Source organism: Vidua macroura, chromosome 3, assembly GCF_024509145.1.
Source record: "Vidua macroura isolate BioBank_ID:100142 chromosome 3, ASM2450914v1, whole genome shotgun sequence".
Taxonomy (NCBI): Eukaryota; Metazoa; Chordata; class Aves; order Passeriformes; family Viduidae; genus Vidua; species Vidua macroura.
The window spans coordinates 58,782,496-58,801,803 of record NC_071573.1 but is presented as its reverse complement, the minus strand read 5'-3'; the positions used below and the strand labels follow the sequence as shown (position 1 = coordinate 58,801,803).

Sequence of the window (19,308 nt, the reverse complement as noted above, 5' to 3'; positions counted from 1 at the left end):
GTACCCTCAAACTCCATTTTCTGCAGACAATCCCAGTAAGAATACCCAGCAACAAAGGCAATCAAATGCTCAAAGCAATTAATTATTTCTAATAATCCATCAATTTCCAATAAGACTCACTAATTAATATGAGGTTATACCTCAAAACAAGACTGAATCATAGACTGAATAGTTAGTCAAAGAATGAGGGGTTTTTGCTAATGCAAGGCTGCTGCTTTTAAAAACATGTCCAAAAATTACCTTTAAGATCCCATATGGGTAACAACAAAAACTAGTTCATATGTACTGTATAATTTCCTTCTAATGGTATCTGCACCAGCACCATACAAACACTTTGGAGTCAAAGTAGGGGCACAGTTACAGATGTTTTAGAATCCATTTAGAATGCTTTGAATAATTTATACTGGTGCTTTTGGTCAGTGACATAACCTATATACTTTTAAAAAACTGTATTATTATAAACACCCTGCAGTAATTTAACAATGAAACAAGAACATAAAGAACTTATAAAAAGGGTCAAAGGAACAAGTCTTTCTTAGGTGTTAAACACAGATTTCTTCTGTTCCTTAACAGGTTATCCTTACCCTGCGTTAATCCAGAAGGTAACTGCAGAGGAAGAAAACCAACCCTAATATTCACTGAATTGAGGTGGAGGTTCATGTTTTGTTTTTCATGTTTAGAAACAGATGATTCTCTGCTTCTATAAAGTCAATGTCATAGGCTCTGCCTCCACTGCAGTCTGTTAGACAAAAGAAGGAGGCCCTCATCAGACACCCTGAAGAAGGGGTCTTTAAGACAAGGTAACTTTACCATTTAAATTGTATCTTCTTCCATTTTCATTGATTGGCTGTGCTCCAAATCTCATGCTCTTTTACAAATCATTCCACTTCTTACCTATTACTACTACTTACAGCTAAATAGCTAATGCATATCCAATTTCTACAGTAAAAAGAAGTTTGTTTTCAATTAGCATTTCAGCAGTACCACAAGTGAGATGAATTAAAAAACATCTTCACAATCACAGAATGACAGAATAGTTTAGGTTAAAGGTCATCTAGTCCAACCCCCCTGCAATGAGCAGGGACATCTTCAGCTATATCAGGTTGCTCAGAGCCTGGTTGAGTCTGATTTTCAAAGTTTCCATGGGTGGGGCATCCACCACCTCTTTGGGGAATCTGTTCCAGTGTTTTAACACCCTCACTGTAAATAACCTCCTTACATACCATCTAGACTATCTTGCAGTCTAAAACCATTAAACCCTTTGTCCTGTCAGAACAAGCCCTCCTAAAATGTCTGTCCCCATGTTTCTTATACACCCCCTTTAGGTACTGGAAAGCTGCAATGAGGTCACTCCGAAGCATTCTCTTCTTCAGGTTGAGCAACCCCAGCTTTCTCAGGTTGTCTTCATAGGAGAGGTGCTTCATCCCTCTAATAATCTTGGTGGCCTCCTCAGGGCCCACTCCAACAGGTCTATGACTTTCCTATGCTGAAAACCCCAGAACTGAATGCAGCACTCCAGATGGGATCTCACAAGAGGAATATTAAGGATATATCTAGAGGATTTACCCACAGGTCCTGATGGCTTAATCTTTTTTCTGCCACTGAACTGTAAAGCAAGTATGATACAAACTATGCCAGTGTCCCTGAAAAGAAGCAGAATGGTTGAGAACCATGTTGGAGACAACCACTTTTCAACATAGACTGAGTCATCACTAGCCTATCCAAGAACTACTTTAGTCTACAGATGAGGAAGCATTCCTCTTATCTCCTCCTTCCCTGTGGAGCAGGCACACATGCTAAGTATCAGAGATATAAAATTCTGTATTTGCTCTTTTTTGGAAACAAACATTTTAAATTGCCATTATTATAGATTAAAAAAAAGTCAATCACAACTACATAAAATGAGCTAACAGACCTTCTTTACTCACTTAATATTCCTTTCTTTTTCTAAACTTCTGTACAAATTAAATTACTACACAGAAGTCCCCATGAAAAACTCCAACTTCTAAGATGTTTAATAAGAACATAAGAGATGAAGGTGCCTGGAAGTTCATGAGTCCAGTTGTCAAACCCAGAGGCACTGATTAGTAGACAGCAAATGAAAGAAAAAATTACGCTTCCTTTATATATTGCAAATCTCAAACAGTACAGACAAAATATTTTGAAAGTCCCGTAAATTTTTCATTTGGAGCTTATTGCATCTAACAAGACTGGATGAAGGTGATGTCTTTTAGCAATGACATTTAGTAGCATAAAGGAAAAATGACATCAGTTTCACACCTTGTATTAAATGTGCTTAAGTAGATGAAACTGCTTGCTTTCCACTCAGTTATCAAACTTGCACAAGATACTGTAAGATAAAGACTATGCTGCCCTCTTACTCCCAAAAATGCTTTCCAGATCAGAACTAAAAACACTGCAGGATGAGGATGGGATGCTGGCACTTACACTTGAGAATTTTTTGACCTCAGGATGAACCATGGAATTTCTTGCCACAGATTAGATAGCTATTGTAAGACTGGGTTCAAAAACATAATAAGGGTACCTAAGTAAGAAAAATACATTAACCATTCTTAAGAGAAATAGACAAAACCAAAAAATAAATAAAAATTGTGGGGAGCCACAATGATATTTCATGGACCATATTCCCAACATACATGGCCTGTCCTTATATATTTAACTATTCACTGCTGGCTATTGCTGTAGGTAGACTCTGATTCAGATGTCTGTCTTCTTGCTCTCTCATGAGACATCCCCCTCAACAGTTCCAAATCAGGATAAAATTAGAACCACTCTAATTTAGCTATAGCACAAGTAGGACCAACTCTACAACTCTACAACAGTTGTACCCTGGACACCTGTTAAAGTTAATAAAAGCTGCAGAGGAAGGTATGGTTTAGCCATAAGTGATTGTTTTCCCCATCAACTATTCTTAAATACATTACTTCCTTTGAAGAACAAGCAATTACAGTTAAGATTTATTGATTTCATAATTCCACTTAGAGAACTAAATTTAAAATAAACGAACACCAAGAAAGTTCAGTATTCTATGAAGCGGATGTTTAAATAATCTGACTACCTGATATCTCTTCGTACTATTCATAGTGAAAGGATTTGTTAAACTCAAAACGTGAGGTACCATCTTCTGAAAGTAATTCTGAGTCAAACAAGAAGCTGAAATGGTTAGTTCTGAAGAGTGACACTAAAACTGCTGTGAAAAATAGAAAAAATAATAAGAAAACTTGCTACAGGTGCATCAGTCTGAAAGAAGAGCTGCTGATGTACCTTGATGCATGAGGGCTTGGCTTACCATGGAACTTCAAATCCCATAGATTGTTTCTTTCCAGACACTGTCATTTTGGTAATTTTTGGCACAATTTCAGATTCCATTCTGGCTGACTGGCAATCCCTTGTTTTTCCTAGTAATAGACAAAAAGTAAGTTTGAACTTGAGGTTGTGACTAACAGGTGTTAAATATAAAGTTTAACAAGTCCCATTGCTTCTCTCCAACCCAACACCAGTCCTTCACGACCAACTCTTATATTTCAGTGTCTTATGTGAATACATTACATAATTAATCAAAATAATCTACAGTTAGATCTGTTGTGAAAATCTCACCTCTATCTCCAAGCATTCACATGGCACCTACACTACACAATAGCTTTACTAGAAGCAGCTCTGCGGGATGCCAGAATCATTTCATGCATGAGATAAAGAAATAGTTTGCAGCTGCTCACTAAATGATTGGATTAATTCTTCCTCAGAGTTTTTCTTTTGCCTTAACATTGCTAACATTGTAAAGCAAAAAAATATGTCCAACTCAGGGAATTCTAGCAGCAGCACCAGCTATGTGTGGGCTGCAAGGCCTTCCCTGAAACCTGAAAACAGAGTTGTTTCCTACTGAATCACACTCAAGAAGCCAAGCAATACTCCAAAGCTAGCTAATTTCAAGATTATTTAGAAATAATTACCAGAACTGAGTAACTTAATTACTTAAAGGTATTAACTTTTACCATAACTTAAATGAAAACACAATTACAGTTCATTCTTAATTTTGTGCAACTAGTTGCACAACTAATAGCACTACAGTGTTATTAGTTTCTTATCAAGCTGTAAAAAAAAGATAAATTATTTACTCTGCAGAGGAAAGGTTTATATAAAAGAAGTAAACTAGTAAAACATTTTCTTTACACAGTTCCCTTATTATTTTATGATCCCTTCCTCCTTCAAGGAAAAAAACTTCCTGCATTACAGCATTTGTGACAGCTGCTGCACATTCTGTTCTGAAGGATGTTACACACATGACAAAGCAGGACAGCAACCCAAATTCAGAATTAAGCTGCAATTTTAAAACACACTTTACCTACAAGTCTATCTGAAAACTAGAAAAACTACTCTTCCAGTATTGGACCAATTTGGATACTCAAGAGTCAAGTGAATACCAAGTTACTCTTTCAAGTATTTTAGATACACTACATTAGGATGAACTATTGTAGCCATTTGGCCATACTCATTTATGTTAATGCTGCACTTCCTTCTAAAGCACAACGGTTACACCTTTAAACCACAAGATCAAATTGGTTTGCAGGTTACATAAATGACTGCGGTCAAGCCTGCTGAAGATTTCAGGCAAGGAAGAAGAATACCACAGACATGTCTACAACACCAAACCAAAAAAGCAAACAATCACAATACAGATGGAGACATCCTTATTTATCTGATGACTTGGTCTTCATTTCCCTCATTTGTCTTATCTGTTGATATTCATTTTATTTATATGCCACCTGCAGATCTCTGCAAGACATAGTCTTGTGTGTGGTTTATGAATAGTTGCATACAAATAAGAAACAAAATTAAGAGAAATAAAGGCAACAGCAGAAAGCATGGCTTAAAAGAATCTAAAATCATGTAACTAACATACATAAATATTCAGAACATAATTCTCACTGGACAGGGACTATTAAGTTAAGCACAAAGATTGTGTTTCATCTTCAAGCTCTTAAATAGATGGCTTGCAGCATTTTTTTAATAAGGAAACACTTCAGTTACAGTAAAAATGACATTACTTTTGTTGCCAAATTGGTATGATATTTTCTGCATCAATTCTAACAATTTTCAAGCAGACATCATTTTCAACTGACAGGTAAACATGAATGCTTTACATGTCATTTGAAAGCTGAATTATCAGAAAATACCATCTGAAAATACCATTTTAAATCTGGCTACAAGGAACTAATAATTACAAATAACACAATTAAATTGAAATGAGACTAGTTGAAAGAAAAGACAAAAATTAGTATTATATAATTTGAAGATAACTTGCAATCTATTAGTATGAAAGTCAAAGGTTTTACAAAACACATCTTCTCTAATCAATTCCAAAATTAAGCTTTACTCTGTACAAATAATGCTGCAGTGTTTGACACAGACTCGGAGTTAAATTGTACAAGGAGACTTAACACATTCAACAAATAGAGTATTTGAGACAGAAAAAAACCCTTAAAACTAGAATTTAGGAAACACTACAACTTGAAAGAAGATACAAAACTAAAATCACAAAGAACAAGAGAAAGTAATATAAAAGTCCATTAAAGCTGACAGTTTGGGTAGTTCTTTATTTACAGATACTTTAGTTTTATAAGTGACAATAACAATAATAAATAATTATATAAATAAATAAATACTAAAGCATAGGTGGAGCAAGGAAGCAGACTGGGATCATATAAAGACAAATCAAACGATAGAAATAATCCAGGAATGGCGACATTCAAACAGATGAAAAGGCAAGGCAAGAATTATTAGTAACACTACTGATAGAAGCATCAAATACAATTTTCAGCCTTCCATGTTTTTATAACCAAGTACAATAAAATCAAGCAGAACACTTGAGATAAGGACCAAGTCTGTCTTTTATGCATTGCAGGCGCCATTAAAGATTAATAATTATGGCTTCATTACAAAGGACAGAAGGCTGGGAAAGGAGTATACTTTACTATCTAATCTATAGGGAACCGGAGAAAACTGCATGATAAATTCTTATCTGCTTTAGCAGGCAAAGCAAAAGCTATTCTGCACTTAAAAGATTGCATGCAAATCCTTAAATTGCACCTTGGAACTAAAAGGAAGTCAATGCAAAAAGCTGATACAATTCTTAAAACACTTCTTAATCTACAAGCAGGGTACCCTATGGCAGCTGAAGTGTACTACAAACCCAGAAAAAACATAGAAACAGTAATCCCAATCTGATTAGGACAAGAGCAGCTGTGGAAAATCAACTTCTGAAGGGAAAGGAATACAAGGATATACAGATTTTTACCAAGAAGGTCTTCATAAACTTCTTCATACTTACTGCCATTTGGACATTCTCAAACACACACCTAGGTAATTCAATGGCAATACGTTTCCTAAATCAAGAGTACAGATAAAATAAAAACAGAGGTATCTTTCACAAACTCCAAAAAAAGTCCCAATACCTCGTTACATTTCACTACTCTAAGCATTGCATGAAATACATCTAAGTGTGTATCCCTACAAGTAAATGCAGTGATTGACATAACACTAGGAAAATGTAAACATTTTCCTTCCACAGAAATACATAGTATACATTTATAAATCATAAAAATTAAAACTGAAAATAAAAAAAGTAAAATCTTAAAGGCTCATCAGCATGATAATTCTCACAAGTCAAATGTTCAGAATCCCAAACTTCTAGCCTATTTCAAGCAAAGTAGCTTCCAGAGATGTATTTGGTACTTAGACTGCACAGACAGACTACCCAGGCTAAAGCACACTGTAGCTACAAGTCAAACACTACTACAAAACTAAAAGTGTACTGATGAACCTTATCTCAGTATTAAACTGAGATCAGCCTAACACCAAAGGGAACAGACAGACCTGCACTGCCATTACTCCAATACAACTGGAGTGCATGAAACCTTGACAAAGTTCTATTATTCTTGGCTGTGTTTTTACCTTTCCTGTGACTGCCAGTTGGTCTTCTGACTTAACAGACTCAAAAATCTGTTAAGGCTTATTCAAAAAGTATTACTAATGACAGCTGATATGACTTCAAAATTGTTAGCAACACAACCCCAAAATCTGATGGCACAATAAACTACCTGCAGGCTGACAAACATAGATGATGATGATGTCACAGACAAATGCATATGCAGGAAGGAAGTAAAACATTGGGATAGTCTTTAAAAATTAACAGTCTCTCTAGATGTTCAGGATGGAATAGTAGAAGTATATAGATTTAGTCAACCACCTCCCTTTACTGTGAGCAAATCCCTCTGGTTTTCTTTTCTACAACTGGTTGTAAGCAGTACCTGTAGGAGATCTGTACAAACAAATCAAAAGATTACTCTGGCTACATTATCAAACATAATAGGCTTGATAAGTCCTTTTTTTCAGTTTTGAATCATATATATATTTAACACTGAAAGTAACAGGAAGATAAAAATTAATCTTTTCTCTAATTCTGTTGGAGCTCTGGAAGGTTTCAGTAAATGGAAGAGTTGATTGACAGTCTAGTCTGTTCCTAGGTAGTTTAGAGGTGAATGAAAAGAGGAATCTGTTAAACAGCCACTCTCTCAAGAAAGACACGTTGATACCAAATGGATATTGGCATATTTGGAGAAATGCACACTAGCACTGGGTATTTAAATCCATGCTGACTTTGTTCAGATGACCATATCTTTCCAACAGCAAAAACAAAATGCCACTGCTTTCAATTCCTATACACAGAAGCTTCTCCTCCCAAGTAGTCTTTCACTCATCAAACTGTAAATTGGTACTGAAACTCTACACTGAATGAGCCCATTGCACAGAGAAGCCTGTTTCTGATACAATGAACCAGAACATTTCATGTGCCTGAATTCAGCCTGAAAAACAAAGACAAATGTCAAGTCAGGCATGTCTTGAGCCTATGCTTTTTCAGATGGCAATCCCATTTAAATAAATCCATGTCTACTCACAAACCAACTACTAATGTTATAGAAGCACTGGCAAAGGATCACACCTTCAAGGGAATTATGTTCCAATTAACTGTAGGCAGCTTGCAGTTAGTTTTTCACTTGCACGCTTTTGACATTTTTGTTGGTTATACTGATCCTTCTCTTTTCAAAATTGGATGTGCACTTGAAGGCAGCTGCATACTATTTGAATTTTGAATGGGGCTGAAGATCTTACATTTAACTGACACTTGACAGACAGAATAAAGTTACTTAAGCAGGTCCTCCTAATGCTGTCTAAACCAGCACTGCCATGAAAACAAACACACATGCAACGCCATGCTTTCTAATCTACATGATATGGTTTGCATCCTTTCCTCTGCTACAGACTTTCTATATAACCACAAACAAGTCACTTACACCTCTGTCTGCTGATTATACAGCAATAACCACCAATTACATAAAAGAAAACAGGGCACTGGTTTTGTGCACCATGTCATGAGCTCAGTGCACATGTCATGAGAAGACACAGCTCAATCTGAAAAGCAGAATTAATAACCAAGGCTCCTCTCGAGATAATACACTTCCCTTCCTAAATGCTCTGTTATGATTTTAAAACTAATTTTAAGACCCTGTAATTGTGAAAATATTTCAAATATGGACTACACATGAGTGAGTCAACCAGATGGAGACACCCATTACACACAATTTCATGCTCAGAACCATGTATTACCTGTTTGCCCACATATATCTGGATTTATAGTAATATCTATTAAATCCACCTTGTCACATAACCCACCTGAAAAACTTCAAACTGTTTACATTTTTCTATTTATGCCACAAACCTCATGAGCTTTAAGCCTTTAAATATTTTTTTTTAAATTTGCCTTAAAAACAGTAGAATTTTATTTTTATCTCTTCAAATGTTACAGTACATGGGAAAAAATAACATAAAGAAATATCAAAACTTGTCAAATTAGAGATCTGCTACTGAAAATTTGTTTTGGTTTCATAAGTAAACTGAATTATTTTACACTCATGAATTCTACAAAATGTTGTAGGATATAGTGGTAACTTGCAGTTTAGTTAAGTTTGCACTGGGATGGAGTACACTATCATCAGTGGCATTGGTACTGTATATTAATACTGTGTATTAGTATTATCAACATATCACAACTCTGAGAACAGTATCAGAAGTCCAAGACTCTCAACAACATACCATCAGTACATAATATGACTATGGAACTCAGAATATCCTAGATTTCCTAAATTTAGACAGCTTCCTAACCTTTAAAATATTCTGCCTGCATATGATTTGCTGTGCATCATCCCTGTAGGTCATCAGTTAAATGTCTTTTGATGCAACAGCAGTGACAAAGTCTGCATGTGTGAGAACTTCAGCTTACAGAATTCCTTCCATATGCAAGCTTTAATACTTAAATTAAATCGGTTCAAAATAGCCACTTTTAGAAAACTGTATGACATTATGCTACTATGAACCACAATATACAAGTGGATGCTACTGAACATCCACAGCACTTCCAAAAACAATGCAACAGTCCAAAATAATAGAAAAGATAACTTGCTAAGTCACCACCCAGTGATGAAACACAGCCATTCTAAAGATATTACTGAAAACAATTCTCCAAACAAGAACACTGAACTTTTTCTTTTTAAAAGAAAGGTTATTTCCTAATAGAAACCACAGTCAGGGCTTTCCAGGTAACTTGGTCTCATTGTTATAACTATTATGTTCTCTGCAAAGTTTCAGAGGGTGAATATGTTTTTTTTTTTTTTCTACATGAACTGGGAGTAGACATTTTCACTGAAAAATGCTGAAAATAAAAATGTTCACTTGTACCTAAGTACAAGGATTTTTTTGGTTTGTTCTTAAGGTTTGATACAAGAGGGAAGAGAGATACAGCGGGTTCTTGAGTGGTGATATTCCTGAGTTTCTCCATCATGGACCAGTTTTCTGGAATCCACAACACACAAACAGCACAACTTGCTACCCCAAGACTGAAGTTCCAGAAACAGTTTGCTTCACTATATGCAGCTGCAACACTGGGTGTGCAGCAGCCACAGTCAGAAGGGCTGGCAGCCTGCTACAGCCAGCTGGCACTCCTCACCTCTCTGGTTTTACTTTACAATGTTTGCAGCTTTCAGCAAGTTGAGATCTCTAGTCCTCGAGCTCACTTTTTTTTTTTTTTTTTTTTTTTTTTTACTTCCAAACAGGGAGAACAAATAAACTGGAAGATAAAAGATACAACAGAAGAGTTTAAAAAATGGCACCAAAGGAAGGTATTATTTGCATAAACTAAATCATTCAAGTGATCTTTCCACATTCTGAAAAACCAATAGATTTTGCCTTAGCAAACAGGCAAAGGCAAATGATCTTATGGCTTAAGTTTTAAAAACGAAATCCCTGAAACACTTCATCAACATTCAGTATGTAGCTGCTACAACTGTTTTTGTCCAGGCTGGACACAACTATGTCACCTGAACTCAAATTCTACCTCTCCTATGGTCTCCATACTTTCCTACCACAGCAATAATAAACCGGAGACATAAATTTGTCCTAGATAAATCATAAAAACAACTAAAACTGGAGGGCAAGAAAAGAAAACCATATAGTGAGAACTGGCAAGCAGCAAGACACACAGATTATCAAGAACAGATGAAGACTAGAAGAATGAAAACCAGTCAATCAGAGAAGATGAAATAGAGTGATAGAGTGACCATGAAAAAAAAAAATAGTATTAGTGAACAACCTAACTTGGGAAAAACTGTGTATAAGGAGAAGGAGAAAGTAAGAGTCCACATACTCAATGACAAGTCACATGCAGAGCTAAACAAGAACAAAGGAAGCAGAAAATGAGCAGAACTGAAAGCAAATGCAAAGTATGTCTGGAAAAGAGCAAACATGGAAAATAATAATGGCTAATTATTAGAAAAATAGGTAGAAAACTGGGAATGGCTAGATAAGGAGTTTGAAATCATGAGGAAGAAAAAATGGAACTGCAATAAAAAATGTGGAATGACATGAGGAAATAAATACTGTGTTTAGGGCACAAAGACAAATTCAACAAAAAAATTGAACACAACTGAGTAAGTCAGAGGATTAGAAGGACACAGACACAGATGTTAGATCAGGTTGAAGTGGATGGAGAGGAATATGTTATAATAAGACAACAACACGTTTTCTTTCCTGTCTGAAACATAGCCAAAATTTCTGGAGTCTCACCATGTCTCTTGCCATCAATACTACCTCCCCGAATGAAGCCAAATGATACAGAATCCAGCAGTCAGTTACAGCTGTATTCTCTTGCTCTTCTCACCTGAAACATCTTCCTGTGAGAATTTTCTGGGCCAGCAGGACTTATTTAATTTACATACAGTCAAGCCTGCAAGCAGCACAAAATTAGTGTTACCTATTAAAACTATTTTTTCCAAGTGACTCCTTACTGCAATCATTCCATCAAATGATGTACATTTCATTCAGAATATCTAATGTTGCCAGAAACACATCTCAGAGAACAGTTTATATTTTTATATAAAAGATTTTACTCGTGTCTATTACAACTGGGATTCAGCATTTTCACAACTTAAACTTGTATGTCTCAATATTTGGATGCTTAAATCAACATTCCAATTTTTATGAAATTATGTTTAAGCAACACATGACAGCAAAGAAATGCACAGACCAGTTCTATATGTAGACCATTGGTACAGTCTTTCCAGAAACATGGGTAATTAGTCTGGTTTGCATTCATGGTGCATCTGTTAGGGGAAAGACGGGCACTGATGCTATAGCAAAACTCTTAAGATTTCCAGTTTCACTAAGCCAACACCTCCCCTGTAAAAGAGCGGAGATCTCCTGTACAGAAAGGCAGACTGGGGGGTGGTGCATGTTTTCCTTTCTAGAGTACCCAAACATCAGCTGTCTCCTTTTGAGGTTTCCAACATGTAAAGGTCCAATAGGAACTCAACTATCAAAACAGCAACTTTCTCATCCACCAAGTTTTTCAAAAGGATGTCCCTGTGATATTTCTCCTACCTACTTCTTATAGTTCAATGGACTAAAATTCAGTCCTTCACATGACCATAACTCAGCACAACTCATCCTGTAACTACTGAAACCTAATTTGTGGGAGGTGTATTACTCTGCACTCTAGCAATGCCAATGATACCCATTCTCAATCCGTAACTGAAGCTACGATCTCCTGTAAAAATAATTTATTAGATATTTGCAGTTGCTCTGTAACAGCACCTTTACTCTCCCCCAGATACACAACCATAAGTCATTGGTGGTGTTTTCTAACTCAACGAATTTTTCTTAAATGACTGTGAATTGTCTTTCACTGAGATTTACAAAAAGCTCAGTCTGATATTTCTGAAGTGCAACTTCCTACCATAAATGGTCATGTAAAGAGCAGAGTCAGCACTATGGGCAGGATAACCCCAAAAATATATCCCCTTCAGCCAGTAACTTAATTGAACAGAACACAGAGTCCATGCAAATTACCAGAATTTCTGTTAAACCTTGGCCCAAAATGAGTATGTAAAACTGAAAGTACAGTATGAACATTCTATTACAATTATATCAAATTTCCAAAAATAACAAATAGCAATTTCAGGTTTAATTCACAGCTAATGTTATAATGCCAGAGGATGGTGCTATTTGCACATCATACCCTTTACATGTTGATGTTATTTATGCAAGAACATTCCTGCTGATTGAAGGAGTGCAAGGCATTTTACAAAAAGAAAGCTTTCCTGATCCACAACTTTTATTTATGCAATAAAACTACTTCAGTATGAAACAGAAGTTTAAGAACAGTGAACATGAAAAACATAGAACCAAACTGACAGTATTTAAAGAGTAAAATCATCTTACATTTGTTCAACTTTTCCACAACTATTCTGCAAATTTTCTCCAGAAACTTAATGAGCTAGCCTTTTAAAGTTGCAGAAGAAAATGTATTTACTAGACCTACATAACTGTTTAAGCTGCAAATATTTCTAGCATTTTTAAATTCCAGAAAAATGCAAAAATTTTACGTGGTGAGAACTTCTAGGCAGGACTAGCTAAAGCCTTATTTAAATTTAGGTTTTCTGAATTCTCAACCCTCTCACTCTGCTGGTGACATTACAATCACACTAGATCCTCTCCATGACTTCAGGGATGGCAATGCAGACAGCATAAGGCAATGCCACAGCACAAGGCATATTTCAGAGGGGAAGACTGGTGGCTTCAGAAGGCCAAAAGTCTAATCACATATCAAAATTTTATCAGTTACTGAAAAAAGCAGTTCAGGGGCTTATGTAAGATGTGATTTTAAAGAAGCAAGTGTTCAACAGGTTGAGTATAGGTTAAATGAAAAAAAAAAAATCAAGGTCCAGCAGTACAGCAATTACTCATAATACTGTGTACACATAAACACCCATCCCTTACTGTAAATTGAAATACAAATGCATTTAATAAAAAAAAAAACTAGGAGTTGTTCATGAGTACAAGGGAGAAACTCACTGACACTAAGTTTTGTATTTCTGCTTGCAAGGTTATGGTAATCAAACAGCAAATCCTCAGAGACGTCCCCTTTTGTGGGGTTTTTTCCCTTAGAAAGACAAAAGAATAGACATATTCTACTTATATATTTTACAAAAAGTCAGCCAAATACCCCCATTTCGAAAGAAGAAGATTAAGGAAGAGACAATATTTACTAGAACTTCATTAAAGGTAAAGAGAGTAGGAGTGGAGGTATAGGATTGCCAGCAGAAATGGAACTGAATAGATGGAAGGACATTATGTGGAACAGTTTGTATTTCAAGGGGTTTTGCTTTGGTTGGATGAAACTGACACTTCTTGATCGTCCTTGCCATGCCCACCACCTCGTACTCAATATAGATGGAGACATCTTCCCAAGCCGGTAGTTACAGTACTTCTTAGGGATCTGGCAAAACTAAGTACAAAGTCTTCACTGTAATTGACAGAAGCTGTGGATGATATGGGTGTCCCCCACACCACAGCAAACGTTCAGACTCTTGATGTTTTGGGGGGCTTTTTTCTTCTACTTAGGCAAGAGACAACCTTCCCACTAAAAAGCATTTCACTATAACTACTAACCAGCTTTGGGTTTGAGCCTCAATTCAAAACTATCTTTGTGTTCAGTATTTGTTCATATAAAGAACTCAAAGCAAACCTAAGTTGCATTTTTGCTCCAAATACTTAAATGCCTCTTGAATTCCACAGTCAATAGCCATAGTGGAGATTTGAACTCAAGAAGAATTGCTTCAGGGCATTGTGCTGCTTTTACTAAGAAAGAAAACTGCTACAGAGGAAAGAGACACGAAGGAACAAAGATGAATAAAGTTCCAGAACTTTTTCTTCTGAAACATAAATAATATTCCAAATAGTCATAATATTAAAAATGTACCAAAGAGTATTATAGTCTTCTTTATTGAAAACTACAATTAGATACAAGAACACACACAAAAAAAAATCATTGCCAACAAAAAACCTCTCTCCAATACAGTGAAAACAAATGTGTTATTTTAAATCCCAAAATAAAAATCATTAAAATGTATTACTTTGACCAAATAAATTAGACACAGTCATTTTCCAAACTGTCAAAAAAATAATGTTTAGTCTTTGGGTTTCTTGATCGGGAGCAATATTAATAAACTGAGGAAACTAACAAGGAAAAAGCGGACAGTATTAACCAGAATGGAAGTAATGATGCTGGAAGGCAGGCTCCAGTAAAGATAAACCCAGTAAAACACAAGACTGATATTCTAACAAGCTCACTTTCGGAAACAGTTGTGTTCCATGCAAGGCTGCTAGCTCAGCAAACCCAAGAATAAGAAATTAAATAGGAGCTAAGATGTTACACCTAATACTTGCTCTCACTTTTTAAAGCAATCTAGCAGAACAGAGCCTGCCCATATGTCCCCAAGAAAATGGGAGTTTTTTTCAGAGCAGGTATTTGTAGCAGTGCACAGAGAGACTTTACATAAGGTAAATATCTAACTACTGTAAATAGCTTACATTAACTAATAATACACATGAATAATGGAAAGGTACCTCTGATAGGTGAAATGTGCCAATACAGAACTGCCAGACCTAGGAGCTGATAGGCTCCTAATTACCAGAGATGTACTCAAATGTGATAGAGTAGGAGAGATGGCTTTCACAGTTTTACAAAACAAAGGTACTGTAACTTGAAAATCCTACCTCATTTGCTGTTGCAACTAATCTCTCATCCAAAATCTCTTATTCCAACTGATCTGTTAATATCCAAAACTTAGGCAGCTACTGAAAACATATAACCTTGTAAAAAGTTAAAAAATAGATTAACTGAGTTTATTTTTAAAAATTGAATCTTTAGCAGTTAAGTGCATACATCTAAAAGCCACCTGAACAATTACTTTGAAGCTAAAAACGTTAAATGTTCAAATTTATACCATTCAGAAAGAGTAAATGTTAAGAAACAACAAATCAGAAACAAAAGGAATTAAAATACATTGATCTTTGCACATGTGAATTAGGTCAACTTAAACATTTCACACAATCTCTTCAAAGGAAATATTCTGAGTGAACATACACCCTTTGACAGTGCTTCTTGTACTAGGATTAAATGTAAAATAATGAAACAAAAACAAGAGAACCAAGAAAAGTGATTAACAAGGTGCTATTTCTCCTTTGCATTTTTTCTCCAGTAAGACTAATATTGATCAACCTACTCTTCCCCACATTAACTGTTCCAAGATTTCCAATTACGGGATGATGTGTCATGCCACTGGTTCAATTTTGCATTATTACCCAACAGCAACATATTAAGTGGCGGGGGGGTTAAAAAAATAACTGCAGGATCACAATTTTCCCCATGAAATTTCAGAAGAAAAGCAAAGTAAAGTTTAACACTTTTTCTTATATCAGATTCAGCCTAAAATAATTTTTTAAATATTAGATTTACAAATTATTTCTATGTAGATGGGACAGTTTAAGTACTCTAGAGGCATTCAATTTTAAAAACATAATCCCAGGAGAAAACACTTAAGATTTCCTCCTTCCAGCTTAGTTCTATTTTGCACCATCAATATGTTACAATATGCTCACAACCTATGATTCACTACTAGAGATTACATTTCACAATGTGCTATTATTTAGCAGAATGCTTTCCCTATTTTTTATTAGATACCACTTTAAACATCTTCCCCTCTCAACACTATTTGCCACTCATGGTAGAACATCAGAAGAGAAACAAAGGGAAATGAGGCTTCAAGTCCAGTCACACTCATATCTGCTAGTTCTTGGTAATTTATCCATAACCTAATGGGGTATGTGAAGTTGTGCTATTCCACATGTGACTGCTCACAACTGGAAGAGACCTTGACTGCTCATAATGATGCTGGTGAACCAGTATTTTATTCTATCTTACTACTGGCATTAAAAGCTCAGCTTTTCTGATATAACTAGCTACACCACCACTAGTATCTCTTGCTGGTAGATTTTCCAGATATTCCTGCGCTGTAAAGGATACTTTATTTTTTTGCATGTACCTCCTCAACTCAAGCAACTCCAGCCTTCTGGAAAGAAAGAGTGCAATCTCAGTTTTGTCCTCAGTGCTACACGGATGAGAGCTCAACTATCACACATGCAAACTTGCTCAACAGCAGCTATCTTTAACAAAAGACAAGTAATAACCAAATACATCTACAGGAGATGATGACCACATTCTCAAAGCTTGAGATAGAAACTCAGAGAAGTTTGATACTACTAAGTCATACTTTACTGTCACATTATTTTCTTCTAGTTCATTTTTGTGAATTTTTCTGTATGTCTTCACTGTAAGATCAACAGGCTTCATTCAACATCTACTTTTGCTGCTTCCTTTAATTCTAATGGAAAGCACCCTACTCATTTCCTAAATAAACAGAATTAGTTTGCCACACTGTCATCTTGTCCTGTTCATAAATAGAGTACATTTGAGGAAGGGCAGAAATGAAAAGGAAGCAATGGCTAGTAAAAATACAAAGAAAAAAAAAATACAAACCAATTTCAGCATTCTTTCTTATTTAAATATCTTACTGGTAATCCAAAGAATATTTGAATACTAGGTGTGAAACTGCTAAAGTTCTCTGAATTTAACTTGCAAAACAAACATAAGTTACATCAATGCAGTAGGCAGATCAAAGGTACTTAATTTATCTGCAGTCCAGAACATCCACAGTATCAAAACCAACATATTAGCAGAAAATATATATATAACAGAAAAAGGTTCACATGACTATTAATACAAAGATAGAGACTAATTTTAAGCTATCTGAAAAGCCATGAAGTTTTCCTGGACCATTGCTGTGCAGTTTGTACAAACGCTTAGTTATAACCGATTATATACCAGAAAGACATATTTCCCTAAGGAATATATTATGGATGCTACCAGCAACAATGAAGATTGCTAAAGATGTAGAGAACCTACCATTAATTTCGTGATTTATTTGACAGTAAGCCTTTGAGTGGCTAACTGATACAAAATCCTAGAATTAAGCTCTAACTGTATTTATCAGGGAAACCACTGCAGGGAAGAACGCAGATACTGGCCAAGCTGAAGTAAACAAGGTACAAAAAAGCTACTTGACATGCATAGCAGCACACATTTGACAAACACAAAATTTAACTTTAAAAACCCTACCTGTTCTGTGTTAAAATTTAGGAAAAAATCATAAAAACTGCACTTCAGAATAAGAAATGTCTTCTCTTTTTAACTGCAGCATGTTTTACATTATCTGCATTACTTATCTACACTTGCAATACTTATATATATTATTACCCTGAAAATTTATTTATTCCACACTTTCCTATGAACTCATATGGTATCAGCCAAAGTTATCTGATTTTCAGCATAATCAAAGATGAACTTGTTTAATTAAGACTAGAAAAAATTAAAACCTAATAGTACTATAATCTGAAAAAGAGAGACCCATATTTAGAAAATAACAACCTATATATAGATGTAATGTGAAACATAACACTGGAGGCTGTATTCTCCACTGCCAAAATAGTTCAGACACAAACTGATTTATAAAAAGCCTCATATCTGGGTTTAGAAGCAAAATTGAATATTGTAATGTACAGCCTATAGTTTTAGACAAGCTTTGGAAGATTTATCAGAGGTGGATCAATGCCAGAAAAATCTCATTTGCCAGCAGTGCATTTCACTCTGTCATGACTTTAGAAGAGAACTTGCATGGACTCAAGTTCATTGCTTCATGTTTTTCTCTACACTTCACATTTACAGTAGCACTTGTAAGCACACAGCATCTACAATCTTGCAATAGTTTGTTTGCATACATGTTATCATAAAAATAGCATCAAATTTAAAGCACATTTCTACCTTGAAAAGTGTCTATTTAAGATCTTTGGGTAGCACTTTTTTTTCAACTCGGCACAGCACTCGTTGTACACACAGTTACTCTATCTTGCCTAGTGGACAAGCAAAGTTAGTCATTTTCCTGTTTATGTGGGTCAGCAATAGGGAAGAGGAAAACATTAAAAATAGGAAAATGTGATTCTAAAACCACAAAAAGTTGCAGCAGGGACTCCAACAAGGAGTACCCAAAATAACTTCAACTCATATTTTGGAATTAATTAGATACAAAATTTCCATTTAGGGTGAGCTTCTATATAGGCAGTAAAAATATAGAAAAATAACTGAAGCAACAGCCAGTCAAAGCTCTTGCATGTCTTTGACAATGTGGCATTACAACTTCTGCAGATGTAAGTATTTTCCACAATAAAGTCAGCTAGTTTTCCAAGCTTCTGGCATTTTAAGCATTAATTTCTGACAGTGGACTCATGAGTTTTTATTTTAATAGCCATTTCAATCATCACAAGTATAACAGAAGGGAGGAAACTGGTACTTCACATATTTCTAAGTGTCCTCGCTGAAGACTGAAAGGCTGTGAACATAGAAGCTGAGATGATGAAAAATGGGTCATACTCACCCAAGAAGAAAACAGTTCAAGTGTAACTAGAGGCACACAAGTGGTGGCATTTCTGTTATGTCTGATATATATGTGCCATAATACACTAGACTATGCAACTAATGTGCTTTGTAACAATTCTGAATCATCCAGAAAACTGAAGAAGCATATCCAAAAAACTGTATAGAGATGAAGTTTGCAGTGTTGACACAAATTTTCTAGGGAAGGAACAGTATTTGTAGTGAAAAACTCTTAGCATAAACAGACATTGTGAAGCAATTTTGTGTTTAAAGCTTGCATTTTTACACCATCCTGGCTTATACTTTTTAACTTATTTTCTGAATTTTCCCAGGTTTCCTGTTAGCACTCA

At 35.4% G+C, this 19,308-nt stretch overlaps 1 protein-coding gene across 3 annotated transcripts in view; it reads right to left on the bottom strand.

Moving 5' to 3' along the window:
* The window catches only part of HBS1L (HBS1 like translational GTPase), a 59,489-nt gene that overhangs the window by 21,866 nt on the left and 18,315 nt on the right, over positions 1–19,308 (bottom strand). For all 3 annotated transcript variants that reach the window (XM_053972428.1, XM_053972425.1, XM_053972427.1), the window contains one exon: positions 3,311–3,419. In XM_053972428.1, the coding sequence (XP_053828403.1) occupies positions 3,311–3,419 (109 nt within the window). The remainder of the gene's footprint in view (positions 1–3,310; positions 3,420–19,308) is intronic.